Source organism: Chiloscyllium punctatum, chromosome 12 (assembly GCF_047496795.1).
Source record: "Chiloscyllium punctatum isolate Juve2018m chromosome 12, sChiPun1.3, whole genome shotgun sequence".
Taxonomy (NCBI): domain Eukaryota; kingdom Metazoa; phylum Chordata; class Chondrichthyes; order Orectolobiformes; family Hemiscylliidae; genus Chiloscyllium; species Chiloscyllium punctatum.
The window spans coordinates 69981750-70001761 of record NC_092750.1 but is presented as its reverse complement, the minus strand read 5'-3'; the positions used below and the strand labels follow the sequence as shown (position 1 = coordinate 70001761).

General features: G+C 42.9%; 1 protein-coding gene across 5 annotated transcripts in view; it reads left to right on the top strand.

The window, feature by feature from the left end:
* Positions 1-20012, top strand: part of dock3 (dedicator of cytokinesis 3) — an 889649-nt gene that overhangs the window by 676117 nt on the left and 193520 nt on the right. For all 5 annotated transcript variants that reach the window (XM_072582733.1, XM_072582732.1, XM_072582735.1 and 2 more), the window contains 2 exons: positions 11689-11783; positions 12537-12612. In XM_072582733.1, coding sequence (XP_072438834.1) covers positions 11689-11783; positions 12537-12612 — 171 coding nt within the window. The remainder of the gene's footprint in view (positions 1-11688; positions 11784-12536; positions 12613-20012) is intronic.

Below are 20012 nucleotides of genomic sequence, written 5' to 3'. Positions count from 1 at the left end.
GAACAAATTTTCAAGGTCCTGGTGGGAGCATGAATTGGCAGCAAAACAGTCATCAATGTACTGAAAAAGAGTGTGGGAGGGGGCCAGTGTAGGACTGGAACCAGATTGTTCCACATACCCTATAGAGGCAGACAAAACAGGGACCCATGCAGGTGCCCATAGCCACTCTTTTGATTTGGCAGGAGTGCAATGAATTAAAGGAGAAGTTGTTCAGAGAGAGAGAACAAGTTCGGCCAGACAGAGAAGAGTTGTGATGGATGGGATTGTTCAGGTCTCTGGTCGAGTAAGAAGCCAAGAGCTCTCAGACCATCCTGGTGGGGAATGGAGGTGTAGAGGGGTTTGATATTCATGGTGAACAGAAGGCAATTAGGTCCAGGAAACTGGAATTTGTCAATATGAAGGGCATCAAAGGAATCATGGATGTAGGTGCGCAGGACAAGTGGAGGGAGGATGGAGTCAAGGTGGAACAAGCTGATATGATGGAGTTACCAGGGTAGTCTGGTTTAAGGAGGTAGAAGCGGGCTGTCCAGGATTGGGAAAATATATAGTTAGAGGCAGTGAGGGGAAGATTTGCAGAAGTAATGAGGTCAGTGACAGTCCTGGCAAAAGTGGCATGTGGGGTTATGAATCAGAGAGAGGTAGGAAGAAGCATCTGAGAGTTGGCATTAAGTCTCTGCAAGGTAAAGATCAATGTGCCAGACTACAACAGCACCACCTTTGTCGGCAGGGTTGATAACAAAGTTTGGGTTGGACCTGAGTGGGTGGATGTCGACGAGGAGGGTGGGTTGGACGGGGTTGGGGGTGGGCGGGGGTAGGAGTGGAGGGGTTGGGGCAGGTGGGTTTGGGGAGCGGCTGGAGGGCGGGGGCTCATGCCCAGTGTGCTGCTGCCTAGTCTCCTGAATGGGGAGCCGGCTTCACAGAAAACTCCGAGCCCCAGAGGAAATCAATTAACCAAATAATCAATTATCTGAACGAAATAGTATCCACCTATCTTGTTTGGATAATCAAGGTTCCTCTGTACTTACAACATGCCCATATATAGCCACATGGCAAAAAAGGTAAAATCAAACACAAGTACTTACAGGAGAGATGTCAGAGAGAGAGAGAGAGAGGATCAGCATGACGTTGTTTCTTTGGGCCCACCAGCTTCTCTGAATTCTCAGCTAAAACTTGACCAACAGCTGCAAAACAGCCAGACAGGTAAAACCAAAACAAACCAGAGAAAAGCTGAGTTGGGAAAACTGGCCAATCCTCTGTCATTGTACAAGTGTGTTTTTAAAATCTCGACAGCCTTTTGCCTGAGGCAGTATCTATTAGTTATAATCACATTGACCCTAAAACCCATACAAACTAGACACATCTCAAAAAACTGAAGAACAGAATAGCCTTGTCCAAGGAGCAGTATCATCACATCTCCCTCCCTTTTAAAAAAAAAAGAACCATCAGTATCCAAAGATGGTTTCATTTTAAAACCCCTTAATCTTACACCGTTAGTACACTACAACACATATACCTTACAATGACTGTAATCATGAAAACATGCATAATTAATTCTATTATTGTCTGTTTTACCCGCGCCATCAAATGCCTCCATTTCTCATCCAAGTTTCAACAATGTGTCGGCAATCACGTTTTCTCGTCCTGCCATGTGCACAATTTTCAAACTGAATGGCTGTAACAACAAGCTCCATCTAAACAGCCTGGAATTTTTGTCCTTAAATTTCTCCACATATGATCAATATATATGATTGTCTCAGATGCATTACTGGTAATATAAACATTCAAATGTTGTAACGTAAACACCAAGCTCAAAGTCTCCTTCTCAACTGCTGCATATTTCTGTTGTTGAATGTTCAATTTCCTGGAGAAATACCCGTTAGATCTTTCTATCTTCTCATTTAACTTCTTGTAAGAGCACAGCACCGACACCCACGAAGTTGATGAATTGCTCAACCTCCTCACGAAGTTGATGAATTGCTCAACCTCCTCAACCATATCATCCGCCGACATTTCCGCCACCTCCAAAAAGACCCCACCACCAGGGATATATTTCCCTCCCCACCCCTTTCCGCCTTCCGCAAAGACCGTTCCCTCCGTGACTACCTGGTCAGGTCCACACCCCCCTACGACCCACCCTCCCATTCTGGCACTTTCCCCTGCCACCGCAGGAACTGTAAAACCTGTGCCCACACCTCCTCCCTCACCTCTATCCAAGGCCCTAAAGGAGCCTTCCACATCCATCAAAGTTTCACCTGCACATCCACCAAATCATTTATTGTATCCGTTGCTCCCGATGTGGTCTCCTCTACATTGGGGAGACTGGGCGCCTCCTAGCAGAGCGCTTTAGGGAACATCTCCGAGACACCCGCACCAATCAACCAAACCGCCCTGTGGCCCAACATTTCAACTCCCCCTCCCACTCTGCCGAGGACATGGAGGTCCTGGGCCTCCTTCACCGCCGCTCCCTCACCACCCGACGCCTGGAGGAAGAACGCCTCATCTTCTGCCTCGGAACACTTCAACCCCAGGGCATCAATGTGGACTTCAACAGCTTCCTCATTTCCCCTTCCCCCACCTCATCCTAGTTTCAAACTTGCAGCTCAGTTACTGTCTCCTTGACTTGTCTGACCTGCCTATCTTCTTTTCCACCTATTCACTCCACCCTCTCCTCCTTGACCTATCACCTTCATCTCTTCCACCACTCACCCATTGTACTCTATGCTACTCTCTCCCCACCCCCACCCTCCTCTAGCTTATCTCTCCATGCTTCAGGCTCACTGCCTTTATTCCTGATGAAGGGCTTTTGCCCGAAACGTTGATTTCGCTGCTCGTTGGATGCTGCCTGAACTGCTGTGCTCTTCCAGCACCACTAATCCAGTATTTAAACTGATACAGTTCATTTGGCATTACAAAAGCCAAAATTGCTTTTGCTCTTTCTGAGAAAGACATCTGCCAGTATCCTTACTAGATTAGATTACTTATAGTGTGGAAACAGGCCCTTCGGCCCAATAAGTCCACACCGACCCGCCGAATATATTTTTATTAAGAAAAAATAGATTTTTAAATATTACAACAAATACAAAACAATGCAATTCAAAACAGTACAAAAATAGTACAAAACTAAACCCAAATAATAAAAAAAATCCCCAACTCACCCTCCTGTATGAATGTATAAACGTATATAGAGAAACAGTGGCACAGTGGTTAGCACTGCTGCCTCACAGCGCCAGAGACCCGGGATCAATTCCCGCCATAGGCGACTGACTGTGTGGAGTTTGCACTTTCTCCCCGTGTCTGCGTGGGTTTCCTCCAGGTGCTCCGGTTTCCTCCCACAGTCCAAAGATGTGCAGGTCAGGTGAATTGGCCATGCTAAATTGCCCGTAGTTTCCACTGTAATCTAATCTAAAAAAAACCTAAATAAATAAATACCTAACAACAAACAAATAAATAGTAATAACTCAGCCCAGCCAAACAAAACACTCATACATTCACAGTTCCTCCTCCCTGGATATTGGACTCATTAAACATAATCGTTACGGCAATATAAAAGCCCTTGTTAGTGTGGCAGATAAATCTGTGGCCAGGTATTTCAAAAAGGGTTGCCATGTCTTGTAAAAGTTCTCAGTTTCGTGGTGTACCATACTTGTGAGAAAATCCAGGGGAATATGCTCCATAACAATCTTCCGCCAACCCGATAGGCGTGGGGGGGTGGTTTCGGATATCCAACCTAGCAAGATATTCTTCCTTGCACAGAATGTAAGAATATTGAAAAGCTTTTTCTTATGCGTGTCTGCAGGAAATACAATGGGTAGGCCCAAAAGGAGAGAAATAGGGTCCTTCTCCACCCCTACACCTAAAATCCTCTCTATTGCATCCACCACAGCGCTCCAATATGTTTGAAGCCTGTCACAAGACCAAAGACAATGGGTAAGACTGCCTGTGCAGACCTTGCACTTGTGACATGCTGAAGATACCCCTGGTTTAAATCTTGACAAACGGTCTGGGGCTAGGTGGACCCTGTGGAGAATTTTCAACTGTAAAGCATGGGTTCTATTGCAAATTGATATCTTCCTTGCATTCTCCCAAATATCCCCCCATGCCTCTGAAGAAACTTCAAAACCCAGCTCTCTTTCCCACATCTTGCAGAGTCAATCAGACTCGTCTGAGGTGGCACCCCCCAATTGGTGATATAAAGTACTGACAGAGAGTGTACTCTTAGCCCTGAGTACCCCTCTTTCTATGTCAGGTTTATAGGGATCAGTCAAAAGTGTGGCCTTTTTTTGAATAAAATCCCTAAAAAACGAAAGAGGTCTCTATTAGGTAACTCGTACTTCTGTACTAACTGATCAAAGGACATCATTACGTCTCCCTCACATAAATCACCCATGCAAGATACACCCCTAGCTGCCCAATGTTTAAATCCTGAATCTATCATACCCAGTTGAAAACCTGGCATACTCACTAAAGTTGTAAACAATGATGTTTTGCCAATATTACCTTCCCTCTGCCGAATTGCCCTCCATGCTTTAACAGTATTAATGACTATTGGGTTATGGCAATATTCCCTAACTGTCCTCACCTTGTCCAAAAACAGCAAACTGGTAAGGGGGCACCTTGCCTGGGAGTCTTCGATATCTATCCATATTGAAAGAGGGTCCCCACAAACCCAATCACTCACGTAGGTCAAAAGCGAGCTTAATTGGTAATTTTTAATGTCTGGAAGGTCTACTCCCCCCAGTCTGTGAGGCAACTGCAGTTTAGCTAATTTAATGAGGGGCTGTTTACGGTGCCAGACAAAGGAGCTGAACAAACCGTTCAGTCTCCTGAGTGTTTGTTTATTGAAAATCAGGAGGAGCATCCGTATAGGGTATAGCAAACGATGGAGAATATTCATCTTAATAAGCGCTATCCGACCCAACCACTAGACTGGAAGTGCCTCCCATCTTTGGAGATCTTGTTTAATTTTTTCAAATAATTAAGTAAAATTGGCTTTGAACAGCCAATCCAGAACTCAAGTAATGAATATGCCCAAATACACAAAACCCCCCTGTGACCACATAAATGGGAATCTATAGTCACTCTCAAGAGCCAACTCTTTCGTAAGACCACCCATAGGCATAGCCTCTGATTTAGCAAAATTAATCTTATACCCTGAAAAAGCGCCAAACGCGTGAATGCACTGTATCAGGCAAGGCACTGAAACTGCTGGATTTGTCAAGAAAATTAGAACATCGCCTGCATACAGCGAGATCTTATGTAATTTTTACTCCACTTCTGGAGCTGATATACTGAAATCCCCATGAATGGCCTCTACCAACGGTTCAATCACCAACGTAAAAGGTAATGGTGAAAGGGGACAGCCCTGCCAGCTGCCCCTAGAAATATTAAAATAGCTTGATCGTACCCCGTTGGTAATGACTACCACAAGAGGTACACTGTAGAGAACCTTTACTTATCTTATGAAAACTTCGCCCAGACCAAACCGGTCTAGATTATAGAAAAGGTATAGCCACTCAACTCGGTCAAATGCCTTCTCTGCATTTAAAGAAATCACCAATCCCTGTATTGACTGCTGTTGGCATGCTTGAATTACATTATTGGAGGATCTGCGACCCTTTGTGAAGCCCGACTGATCCTCTTTAATAATAGAGGGTAACACAGTCTCCAGCCTTAACGCGTGGGCCTTAGAGACGATCTTAAAGTCCACATTTAAGAGCGAGATGGGCCTGTATGAAGCACAGTCTTCTGGATCCTTCCCTTTTTTAAGGATAAGTGAAATATTGACCTCTCTCAGAGATGGTGGTAGACAATCATGGCTGTATGAATCATTAAGCATATTCAATATCGAGCCTGACAGTATACTTATAAATTCCTTATAGAGTTCACTGGGAAGTCCGTCAGGACCAGGCGCCTTTCCACTCTGAAGCTGCCTCACAGCTTCTTGCTCTGATAATGGGGCATTGAGAAAGGACTGTTGTTCGGGAGTCACACCCGGGAGTTTCAGATCTCTAAAAAAGGATTCCATTTTGGCCTACCCCTCCTCACAGTTCTCAGACTGATATAACTTAGAGTAGAATCTCTGGAATGCCACATTAATCTTTCTAGACTCAGATGTTGGTTCCCAGACCCTTCCCTAATCGCTGTAATGGTTTGTGGGGCACTTTCTTTCTGGCAAGGTATGCTAAGTATTTGCCTGGCTTGTCACCATGCTCGTATAATCATTGCTTTGCAAAAGCTAGCTCCTTCTTTGCCGTCTACGTGAGCACGGAATTTAGTGCAGACCGCAGTGCCGTTATCCTCTGTAGTTTGACCAACGAGAGTCTGTCAAAACAGGCCTTCTTGGCTGCCGAGGAGACGTTGCTGCTCTAACCCCTCGCATAGGCTTTGGCAGTTTCCCAGAGAACAGATGAGCTATCAACCGGGCCTATGTTGATGTCTAGGAATGCCCGAAATTCCCTAGAGAAATACTCCACAAACTTACTGTCCATGAGAATAAAGGGGTCCATTCGCCAGTACCTTGAATCCACTGTAAGATCCTTAATCTTAACCATGAGGTACACTGGAGCATGATCAGAAATGGCAATATTACCAATCGTACAAGATGCCACCAGATACAGAGTTACCGCAGGGGGTCAGAAAAAAAATCAATCCTTGTGTGACATCTATGCGGATTGGAGAAAAACGTGAAATCCCTACCTGTAGGGTGGAGAGATGTTTATCCGCCAACCCTAATTCCCCACACAGACCCATTAACTGTTTAGTTGGTGCAGAGGGTATCGAGGGACCTTTAGGCAAGCTGTCTACTGTGGGGTCCATGAGACAGTTAAAATCTCCCCCTATAATGATGTGCCGAGACTTGAGACTTAGCAGTTTATAAAAAGAATCTACCAAGAATTTAAGAGTATGAGCTGGGGGACAATAAACATTTAAAACACCATATTCTTCCCCATTTATCAAGGCTTTAAGAATTACAAACCTCCCGTATGTGTCTTTAACACATTCCAACAATTTAAGTGAGAGATTTTTCCTAACCAATATAGCCACTCCCCTACTTCTGGTATTAAATGATGAAAAATAAACTCAGTCAAAGCCATTCTGCTGTAATTTCAGATACTCCTTGTCATCCAAATGTGTCTCCTGTAACAAAGCAATATCCAACTTCTCCTTTCTAAGACTCAAGAATACCTTGTTCCTCTTAATTGGTGAGTGACTTCCCGTGATATTCCAGGTACACCATTTAATCAAATCATTAGCCAAAATCTTCTGCAATTACATTTAAATTCCAGAGAGGAGGAACCCGAACCACAAATTGCTGAGCCTTAGTATCACATGGTCCACCAAATATAAAAACTACATAAACTAAAACCACTACAGTTAACAAACATACAAAATTATTAAAAATAAAAACAACAAAAACCAGAAAACAAACCAACATATAAAGCGCCGATAGCGCTGAGTAGGGGAATTCACCCCCTGCCCGGAGGGGGCAACTACCCGTCCCAAACTGCCCATAAATAGACATCTAACCATCTCAACCACCTTCACTTCTCCCAGCTAGAGCCACATCACAAGCACAAGCTAAAAAGAATAAACACCCCATAGAATATCAATATGAACAAAAAACATTCTTTCATGAAAAAAAGGGAATAAATACCCCACCCATCCTTTGGTATGTCCTAACTTAGAAATTTAAAATGTACATCTTAACCACCGCCAGACATAGTTTGAGCCAAATTATTATCAATAGAGGGAAAAAAAGGGAAAAACAAAGCTCCAACCAGATTTCCTCCATTTCTTTTACAAAATGATAAACACATACCCAAGCAACAATATTTATACGTACTACAATTGTTTAAATTAGGTTAGTTTGTCCACAAAGTCTCTTGCCTTCTCCGATGTGTCAAAGAGATGCATGGATCCATCTAAGGTGATCCAAAGCACTGCCGGATATCTCAGGGAGCACTGAATCCCGAGCTCCTTCAGTCTTCTCTTGACACCATCATACGATTTTCATTTCTGGATCACCAACGCTGAAAAGTCCTGAAAAAATATTATCTTAGACCCCTCATAAATTAGGGCCTTTGGATCCTTCCCCTGGAGTCTGGAAGCCTCCATGACTCTCTCCTTATCCTTATCCTGGAACCGCACCAGGAAAGGACGAGGGCGTTGACCCAGACCCAACCTCCGCGCTGCGTCCCGGTGAGCCCTCTCTATCTTCAATCCTCTCATGCCAGCCTCCAAATTAAGGAATTTCGGAAGCCGATCTGCAACAAATTCCGCTGGCCGCTCACCTTCCTTACCCTCAGCAGACTGATGATCCGAATGTTTTTTCTCCTGCTCCTGTTTTCAAGATCATCCACTTGGTCATGCAAATTATGAACCTGTGTCTTCAGGGTTTGGATTTCATCCTTGAATGAAGTGGCAACAGCTTCCCCCACTGTGACCCTCTGCTCCACCTCATCCATCCTCTTCTCCAGGTCTCCCAGCTGCTGCTCATGCTTCTGCAGCATGAGAGAGACTGGAGCCAGCTTCTCTTCAATCTGTTTCCCCAGCATCTCGCGAGATTTCGAGAGCTGGTTCACCAGGTCCTGGAGAGTAATCGGCTCTGAGGCTGCTGCAGGCTGAGCTGCAGACCCGGCCTCGGATGCTCCTCCTCCCTTTTTAGGCATTTCTGGACAGCTGAAAATACAGGTAAGTCAATTTTTAAATGTTTCTTGGGGGCTCCACAATCTTTCCAATGCCCCAAGAAATCCTGATGGCCTGGGTTGGGCGGGTTAAAGGACCGTCCTGCTCCTGCTGCGATGCGATGCTCTGCAGTGTGATCTTCTCAGATCGCCACCATCTTAGATCCCCTTCCCCCACACTATTTAACTGTTCCCTAAAATTTGACGCATAGTTCAAGTATGTCCTTTCTGAATTTTGACTTACCAATTTCTCCTCAATCAATTTTAGCGGTCCTCTCACTTCATGCCTAAAAACTAATTCAAATGGGCTAAATTTGGTTGATTCATTTGGTGCATCTCTGATGAAGTATAAATCATTATCCCAATCATCTGGATAGACTTCACTAAAAGCCCTCAACATTATCTTTAATGTCTGATGCCATCATTCTAACACTCACTGTGATTCTGGATGGTATGCAATAGATTTAAATTGTTTTATTCCCAAGCTGTCCATAACTTCCTTCAATAATGTAATGTAAAGTTTGACCCTTGATCTGATTGTATCTCTATGGGTTGTCTATATCTCGTGAAAAATTTGAGTAACTCCTCCATAATCCGTTTACCTGTGATATTGCATAATGGAATGGAGTTCTAGTGGACATATCCATTAATCTTGACAGCCTTTTTCCTGAGGCAGTATCTGTTAGCTATAATCACATTAGCCCTAAAAGCCATACAAACTAAACACATCAGAACCTCTGCATTTACGACCCCTCTTAAAAAAAAGGCTGGAATAACCTTGAGCAGCATCGTCAAACTCAGCAACTTTCACAAGTTTCAACAGTTTGCTGAGCAATTAAAATAATAAAACACATCTGAAGTGTCTTCAAAGCTTTACTTCTCCAAAGCCATTTTGTAAACTATAGGTGAACCATTCCAGACTTCAACTCCTTACTCTTCAGTAGTTAGTGCTGACTACAAATCCCAGAAATTGCATAGTCTTTTTAATCTAAAATGTCCAAATAGCTCCATTTCAAATTCCTCATAACACAGAAATATAAATATATTCCTAACACAATGTTAAAGTAGAAAACTTCAGTTAGAACTACAAGTTGTTAACTGCTTAATGTTACCTCCATGATTTTGTGACTGACTTCATGGCAGTAAGTGTTGAACAAGGTCAAAAGTCACACAACACCAGATTATAGTCCAACAGGTTCATTTGAAATCACAAGCTTTCAGAGTGCTGCCTCTTTGTCAGGTGAAATGAAGAAAAGCATATAGGCACAGAATGTATAGGCAGAGAGATCAAAAGATTGTACAAATGGTTTAATGGAGTCATAGAAATGTACAACATGGAAACAGATCCTTCGGTCCAAGTTGTCCATGCCAACCAGATATCCTAAATTAGTCTAGTCCCAAGGCAGTGCTGGAGACAATCCGAAAGGCTAGAATAACATGATAGGCATAAAAATCACATGCTAAGGGTCTAACCAAAGCAACAAGTAATCCAAAACTATAAAACTAGAGAGATCATAACAAGTTGTCACGGTGATGGTTTAAAATAGGGCAGTGAGGAAGGTTTCACAAATGTAGCACAGTATGTTGGGGTTACATGTAGCACAATCGGAATCCAAGATTACAGTTGAGGCCATCTTCATGGGTATAGAACTTAACTATCAGTTTCTGCTTGGTAGTTCTGCATTGTTGTCTATCTTGAAGGCCTCCTTGGGGGACACTTACCCAAAGGTCGGAGACTGAATGTATAGTTTTGGATTACTAGTTATTTTGGTTAGACTCTCGACATGCGACTCTTATAACTATCATGTTATTCCAGCCATTTGGTTTGTCTCTAGCACCACCTTGTTTTTATTTTCTTGTAATAATCTCTCTGCCTCAATTAAATGGATTATAGATCATCCTCTTTACTCACTATTCAGTTGTCAACACTTTACTCACACTGTCTCACACTTTTGATCACCTACAGAGTCTTATTATTCAACACTCCACTCACACCATTTGTATGATCTTTTGATCTCTCTGCCCACTGATCTGTCTATAAATTCTGTGCCTGGGTGCTCTCTTCACATTACCTGATGATAGGATAACACTCCAAAAGCTTGTGATTTTGGACTACAACCTGGTGTCTTGTGATTTCTGACTTTGTCCACCCTGGTCCAACACTGGCATCTCCCCATCATAGTGTTGAACAGGTGAAAGTGAGTACAGCAGAGCTGGAGATCAGAGTCAAGATTAGAGTGGTGCTGGAAAAACACAGCAAGTCAGGCAGCATCCGAGGAACAGGAAACTCAACGTTTCAGGCAAGAGTCCTTCATCAGGAATGAGGCCTCATTTCTGATGAAGGGCTTTTGCCCGAAAAGTCAATTTTCCTGCTCCTCGGATGCTGTCTGACCTGCTGTGCTTTTCCAGTACCACTCTAGTGTTGAACAGTCCAACCATAATTAGCTAAGTGGTTTGTTTTCACGCTCTCCTCCTGAAGTTCTTCTCCATTTCTTTCCATGCAGCCTGCTAAATGTGGTGCTTTTAAATGGTGGTAATGATTTTTAATGTTGATTTAAAACTTAATAATTAAGTTTTAAATTACACATCAAAGAGTTTACCAGAAAAGTAGGTATAGAAAATTGCCTGTGTAAATCAGTTGGTCATATTGATCAGTGAGCCTCTTTCTAAGCACCATAATGCTTGCCCTACATTCTGTCATGCATTTTACTATCTTACTAGCTTTTTGCATGGTTGGGTATACCCTTTCTGACTTACTCTGCCTCTGTGGTTCCAAGCAATGTAACTGGTACCACTGATCTCTCAGAGGCTAAGCCAGCCCTTATTTAATAATGTGCAGGTACCATGCTTGAGGTAACATCAGGCTATTTGGTTTGCTGTTCACTGAATATTCATCACATTGATCATATCAAAACTACTACAAAATAGAGAACTAATTTAACAAAAAGGTAAACAAAATAATGTTAACTCAACAAGTTATTTTATGTCTTTCTTTCTCTTTTAGGATTTCTTGTTAAAAATATTTTGTGTGTTCCGTAATTTAATGAAGCTGAGTGTCTACCCACGTGACTGGATGGTAATGAGACTTCTAACCAGCAAGTAAGTTGACTGAAGTGACTCAAGTAAGTACATGTTGTCAAGGAACTTAAAATACGTCTGGTCACAAATATCCCACTATACCTCTTTAGTAAAGCAAATTATAGATTTTGAGTTTGGCTTCCTCTATGCTCCGATCCGCTACATCTCCTACAGATTGTTCTGTGTGGTATGTACCCAAGTGGCCATTCTTCATGTGGAGCATAGGCACTAAATTTTGGCAGGCTATTCAATTATGCAGTCCTCAGAATGCAATCCCGTATTGACCCTATATACACATTTGAGCATGAACAAACATGCCTTCACAGATTTACATGCACACCGATAACTGGTTAGGAAACAGGAGGGAGGACCTTAGCTTCCTTTCCTAACCCAAAACATGGGGGTCAATTGTAACGTATCTACATGTTTAATTGTAATCTGAAAGAAAAAGGCAAGTTATTATTTCAGGTGGGTGCTTTAATCACAACTATTTTATATTGATCTATCTCAGTTTAATTCCAAGATTTTGTTTTTCCCAACACTGATGTAATGTCAGGCTTATCACGAATCTAGAGAGAAGAAAAACAATACCACGAATGAGGATTGATACAGAAGCTATGAAATCAATAAAAACAAATTGGCATATATATTTGAAAATTTATGAAACGAAAAGTTGTTTTTGATTAAGGAGTTCAGATCAATGGACATCATCTGTGATTTCAAATTCTGACTTCTGACTGGCCTTAGATTTACCTTTGTGTATTTATTTTGCAGCATAATTGTTACAACAGTTCAATATCTGTCTCCTGCATTACACAAGAACTTCACAGAAGCAGATTTCGATTTCAAGGTGAGTTGGTTTCTTAATTTTTACAAAATAACAAAATAAAACTGTCTTAAATTGTCACCACATTTCATGTGAACCCATCTGTGTGTTTTGTTCACCTGCAGCTTTCTTTGGGCTTACAATAACTGTGTCTCCTTGTATAACAGGGACTCATTCAGTTCAGATCCAACTTTAATGCAATGTTTGGATGTGGATTATCTAGGATAGCCTTGGCCAAACAGTAAAAATTTTAACTAAGGTTCCTACCTTATTTTGTAGTGATTATAATTTTGAAAATACAAGTATGTGAATATCAGTTAAGGTTTACATAATGCCACCTCCATGATATAATGTTCTGTCAGCATGGGATTTAAACCCTGATCTCAGAGTTCCAACTTCCAACAGAGCTCAAACTCCCAGGAAGACAAGGCGTAAAGACATGGTGGGATGGATTGAGGATCCGTAATGGTTGGGTGCAGACCCAGGGTACAGAATCCACTGAGCAAAGTTCAGGCACATGTTAGTAGATTGTGGTATACTTGATGGAGATCAGTCATCATACATGTCTGCCATGAATATGTCCAAAATGTTCACATTTAACCAAGACGCAGGAGAGGGGTTATGCAGCAGCACTCAAAGCACCTGGGAGCAGGTGACAAATTGCACATGAAACACCTGAGAAAATTCAAACACTGGAATGCCATAGGTTGAGTGAAATCTCTGAGAAGCTGCTTCTTCTATTCAGAGGCTGGTTTTCTCCTTTGCTTGCTACTGACAAGTTAACCACTGAACCTATTAGCAGAATGAACCCATCAGCAGAAATTATCAGTATAAAATCCCTACAGTGTGGAAACAGGCCATTTGGCCCAACAAGTCCACACAGACCCTCTGAAGAGTATCCCACCCAGACCCATTTCCCTACTGTTTTACTCTACATTTCCCCTGACTAATGCACCTAACCTACACATCCCTGAACACTATGGACAATTTAGCATGGCCAATTTACCTAATCTGCATATCTTTGGACTGTGGGAGAAAACCGGAGCACCCGGAGGAAACCCACACAGACAGTGGGAGAATATGCAGACTCTACACAGACAGTCGCCCAAGACTGGAATTGAACCAGGTCCCTGGCACTGAGAGGCAGCAGTGCTAACCACTACACCACTGTACTGACCCATGTAGGAAATGTGGATAGCATCAACCTGTGATTGGAGGAACAGCGAGATGTTGTGTAGTAGCGGTCAGTGTTTGCAGATTCAGGGCTGGGCAAGTATGAATTCCCAGGCTGGGTGGGGAGGATCACAGATATGGAGGCTATCAAGATCAGGGAATTGGGGTGGGAGGAAGCAGTTGAGGCTGCAGATGTGAGGCACATGATAGGGGAAGCTGCAGGGGTTGGAGTGTGGGAAGTTGAGAGAGGAAGCCTGGAGGAGGAGGTAGGTATTGGGGTAAGAGAGAGCGTGTTTGCAGAGTGAAGGAAAGCAAGAGAGACAGAGAGAGAAAGGGACAAAGGGCAAGAGGTAAGGGAGGGGAAAGATAGATAGAAACAAAGATTGCAAGAGTTGGAAGAGAACTTGGATCAAAGAGGAAGTTGCAGGTTTGAGGGTGTGGATGTTAATTAGAATGAAGGACTGTAGGGTGGAGACAGTAGTGAAAAATAAAGGCTGCGAGGTAGAGGGGTGAACCTTAAGGAAGAGGCCACCTGAGGGTACATAGAGGGAAGCTGCAAAAGGGTTGGGAGAAGTATGCTAGCAGGGAGGAAAGTGCAAGGAAGCTGCTAGGGGAAGAGATACATGGAGGCTACATGAGATGGGGGTAAAGAGGTAGGTTCCAAAGTGTGGGCGGCACGGTGGCACAGTGGTTAGCACTGCTGCCTCACAGCGCCAGAGACCCGGGTTCAATTCCCGCCTCAGGCGACTGACTGTGTGGAGTTTGCACATTCTCCCCGTGTCTGCGTGGGTTTCCTCCGGGTGCTCCGGTTTCCTCCCACAGTCCAAAGATGTGCAGGGCAGGTGAATTGGCCATGCTAAATTGCCCGTAGCGTTAGGTAAGGGGGAGATGTAGGGGTATGGGTGGGTTGCGCTTCGGCGGGGCGGTGTGGACTTGTTGGGCCGAAGGGCCTGTTTCCACACTGTAAGTAATCTAATCTAATCTAATCTAATCTAAACGAGAAAGACTGTAAAGGGAGTGTGGGGGAAAGAGAGAGACTGAAAGGCAGGGAAGCAATGCTGAGAGATGCAGAGAGACGTAAGAGGGTTAATGCAAGGGGAGGTGGGAGAGAGAAAGTGCATGACTAACAGTTGGGGGTATGAGGAGTTGGGATCTGTTTAGTGTAATAAATGCAAAAATTCTTTATTTCTTGATGATATTGGCACTTAACAACACCCTTCAATAGATCAGTCTAAGAAAGGAATAAGGCACTGCCAACCCTATCAATGCAGACTTCCAATTGTGGAATTGGGTATGAATCTCTTTTCATTACCACATTCACCTTCTATGATGTAAACAAAGTCTAGATCATCTATTGGTTTAGCAACCAATGCTGTTGATGAACTCCAGCTACTTTGACCAGGATCTATCATGTAGTTGTCCAGTGTGTTGTGTATCTGTTTCCACTTGAGTTTTTTTTCTGGGCTGAGCTAATAAGGCTGTTGTTTTATCAGTCCTGACTCTCCTGTATCAAGACAAGCTAATGTAGTACATTCAGGTGTATCTCTACAGATTAACTCATGCTCCCTTACAAGATCCTCCCATTGTCCTTTCTCGAAATATGTGGACACATTACCTAACTGTCCCAATAGACAAGTCATTTAACTAAACCTTCTTGTTACTTTATGTGGATCACTGAATTTCACTTTCAAGGGTTCACCTTATAAAGGCAACAATGCCAATACTTCATCTCCAGCTTGAAACACTTCAGTTGCTAAATGTTTTTCTGCCCATTCTTTCCTGTGAGACTTTGAAATGTTCTTGTACTAAACTACATACTCCTGTGAGTCTTTCTCAAAACATGTAATCCAACGTTGAGGAGTCATCTGTCTCATTCACGGACTTCTTCCTAATTTTAATGAAACACTGCTGATGTTGAGTCAAGGTGCCTGTCAAAGGGGGCATTCAGATTTGAACTGGGAACCTTTACTGCATTCAATTCTGATTTCCATGCTATAGCAAAGATGTTCTGAAACTTGAAAGAGTTCAGAAAAGATTAACAAGAATGTTGAAGGGTTTGAGCTATAGGGAGAGACTGAACAGGCTGGGGCTATTTCCCCTGGAGCATTGGAGGCTGAGGGGTGACCTTACAGAAGTTTATAAAATCCTGAGAGGCATGGATGAGATGAACAGCCAACATCTTTTCCCCAGGGTAGGGTAATCCAAAACTAGAGGACATGGGTTTAAGGTGAGAGGGGAAAGGTTTAAAAGGGACCAAAGGGACAGAGGGTGATGGAATGAACTGCCAGAGGCAGTGGGTGAGACTGATACAATTACAGTATTTAAAAGGCATGTGGATGAATATATGATTAAGAAGGATTTAGAAGGATATGGGCCAAATGCTGGCAAATGGGACGAGATATATGGTCAGCATGGACAGATTGAATTGAAGGGTCTGCTTCATGCTGTACATCTCTATGACCTCTAATCTCTTGACCATAAACTAATCCTGAGTTAGTAATCTCAGGATTACTCCAGTGCCACATGCTAGTCAGAGTAGGAATGATCGTATAATCAGGATGAATGCGTGGCTTGAGAGATTGTGCAGGAGGGAGGGGTTCAGATTTTTGGGATATTGGGAGAGGTGAGACAGTTACAAATTGGATGGTCTACACCTTGGCCAGACTGGAACCAACATCCTTGGGAGTGCTTTTGCTAACGCTGTTGAGTAGGCAGGAAGTGGAGGATGAACGCAGAGGGACTGGTGGCCTGAGGTGCATTTGTTTTAATGCAAGAAGTATAGTAGGTAAGGCAGATGAACTTAGGGCTTGGGTTAGTATGTGGAAGTATGATGTTATTGCTATTACTGAGATTTGGTTGAGGAAAGGGCATGATAGGAAACTAAACATCCCGGGATAATGATGCTTCAGGCAAGATAGAGAGAGAGGAGAAGTTGCATTACCGGTGAAAGAAGATAGCACAGCTGTGCTGAAGGAGGACACAATGGTGGACTTGAGCAGTGAGGCAGTATGGGCAGAGCTCAGAAGTAGAAAGGGTGCAGTAACAATATTGGGGCTATACTACAGGCCTCCCAACAGCGAATGTGAGTTAGAGGTACAAATATGCAGAGAGATCATATAAAGATGTAAGAGCAACAGAGTGGTGGTGACAGGCGATTTTAATTTTCCCAACATTGACTGAGATTCACTTATTGTTAGAGGTCTGGATGGAGCAGAATTTGTAAGGAGCATGCAGGAGGGTGTTCTAGAGCAGTATGTAAATAGTCCAACTCGAGAAGGAGCCATACTGGACCTAGTGTTGGGAAATGAGCCTGGCGCAGGGGTGGGGGGGGTTGAAGTTTCATTAGGGGATTGATTTGGGAATAGTGATCACAATTCCATAAGGTTTAAAATATTCATGGACAAAGACGAAAGAGGTCCTAAAGGAAGAGTCCTAAATTGGGGGAAGGCCAACTAGAGTAAAATTTGCCAGGAGCTGGGGAATATAGATTAGGAGCAGTTCTTTAAAGGAAAATCCACATTCCATATGTGGGAGGCTTTTAAAGAGAGGTTGATTAGAGTTCAGGAGAGATATGTTCCTGTGAAAATGAGGGATAGAAATGGCAAGATTAGGGAACCATGGATGACAGGCAAAATTGTGAGACTAGCAAAGAGGAAAAAGGATGCGTACATAAGGTCTAGGTGACTGAAGACAGACATAGCTTTGAAAGAACATTGGGAATGTAAGACCAATCTGAAATGAGGAATTAAAATGGCGAAAAGGTGTCATGAGAGATCCTTAGTGAGCAGGGTTAAAGAAAACCCCAAAGCCTTTTATTCATTTTTAAGGAGTAACTAAGGAAGTTACTAGGGAAAGGGTTGGCCCACTCAAGAACAAAGGAGGGAAGGTATGCGTGGAGTCAGAGAAAGTGGGTGAGATTCTTAATGAGTTGTTTGCATCGGTATTCACCAAGGAGAGGAACTTTGCGGATGTTGAGCATAGATCTTTAATTACTCTAGGTCAAGTCAGCATAAGAAGGGAGGAAGTGTTGTGTATTCTAAAAGGCATTAAGGAGGACAAGTCCCCAGGTCCAGATGGGATCTATCCCAAGTTACTAAAGGAAGTGAGAGAGGAAATAGTTGGGGCTTTAACAGATATCTTTGAAGCAATCTTGAGAACGAGAGAGGTCCTAGAGGACTGTGGAATTGCTAATGTTGTCCCCTTGTTTAAGAAGGATAGCAGGGATAATCCAGGTAATCACAGACCTGTGAGCCTAACGTCAGTGGTAGGGAAACTACTGGAGAAGATACTGAGGGATAGGATATATACCCATTCGGAAGAAAATAGGCTCATCAGTGATAGGCAGCATGGTTTTGTGCAGGGAAGGTCATGTTTAACAAACCTAATAAAATTTTTTGAAGAGGTGATAAAGTTGATTGATGGGGGAAGAGATGTAGATGTCATATACATGGACTTCAGTAAGGCGTTTGATAAGACTGATGGTAGGCTGATGAAGAAGGTGAAGTTCCATGGGGTCCAGGGTATTCTTGTTAGGTGGATAGACAACTGGTTGGATAACAGGAGACAGAGTAGTAGTGGAAGGGAGCTTCCCAAAATAGAGACCTGTGACCAATGCTGTCCCACAGGGAGCCATGCTGGGATCACTGTTGTTTGTGATATACATAAATGATTAGGAGGAAGGTATTGGTTGCCTCATTAGCAAGTTTGCAAATGACACTAAGATTGGTGGACTAGCAGATAATGAAGGAGGGTGTCAGAGAATGCAGCAGAATATAGATAGATTAGAGAGTTGGGCAGAGAAATGGCAGATGGAGATCAATCCGGACAAATGCGAGGTGATACATTTTAGAAGAAGCAAGTCAAAAGCAAACTATACAGTAAATGGAAAAGTCCTGGGGAAAATTGATGTACTGAGGGATCTAGGTGTTCAGGTCCATTGTTCCCTGAAGGTGGCAACGCAGGTCAGTAGAGTGGTCAAGAAGGCATACGGCATGCTTTCCTTCATCAGATGGGGTATTGAATACAAGGGTTGGCAGGTCATGTTACAGTTGTGTAAGACTTTGGTTTGGCCACATTTGGAATACTGCATACAGTTCTGGTTGCCACATCACCAAAAGGGTGTGGATGCTTTGGAGAGAGTGCAGAGGAGGTTCGCCAGAATGTTGCCTGGTATGGAGGGTGTTAGCTATGAGGAGAGGTTGCATCGATTAGGATTATTTTCATTGGAAAGAAAGAGGTTGGGGGAGACTGATTGAGGCCTAATAAAGAGAGATATAGACAGAGTGGATAGCAAGAAACTTTTTTCCCCAGAGTGGATGACTCAGTCACAAGGGGTCATGAGTTCAAAGTGAGAGGGGAAAAGTTTAGGGGAGATATATGTGGAATGTTCTTCACGCAGAAATTGGTGAGTGCCTGGAATGCGTTGCCAGTGGAGGTGGTAGGGCTGGGAACAATAGCGTCATTTAAGATGTATCTAGGCAGATACATGAATTGGCAGGGAGCAAAGGGATACAGATCCTTAAAAACTAGGCGACAACTTTAGATCCAGGATCTGAATCAGCGCAGGCTTGGAGGGCTGAAGGGCCTGATGCTATGCTGTAAGGTTCTTTGTTTTTTGTTTTTAATTCAGACAGACTAAATCCAGTAGATTATTTGAGAATCCCCAATCCTGTGAGCATTTCGGACAATTTGCCATAATCTTGATGTTTAGAGTATGATGGTACCTCTCTATAGTTCCTTATGTTTGCTAATGATGTGCAGCTGACTTCAATTATTTTATACCAAACTGCTACTGATTTCCTGGAAAACTTCAGACATGAAATTAAAACCTTGCTCTGACTATACATCAAGTGGTGATCTAAACCATTATATAAAGCGTTAATTCTTCCATCACTACCCTAGCTATAGTTCTTAAAGGGATAGCCTCTGGATATCAAGTTGTCATGTCCATAATTATTAGGATGTACTGACGTCCTGCTTTTGATTTTGGTAATGGTCCTACATAACCTACTAATACTTGACTAAATAGTTCTTCAGAATCTGATATCGATATCAAAGGTACATTTAGATGTTGAGCTTTTTTTACTGCCTGATATGTATGATAAGTTTTACAGAACTACACTTCATCTTTATGAAGTTCTGGCCATGTCACATACTTGTTGTTTGCTCCTACATATTCCTATTTCTCTTGCCATAGGAACTTCATGTGCTATTCGCAATATCTCCTTAGGATATCTGGGCAGTCCCACTAT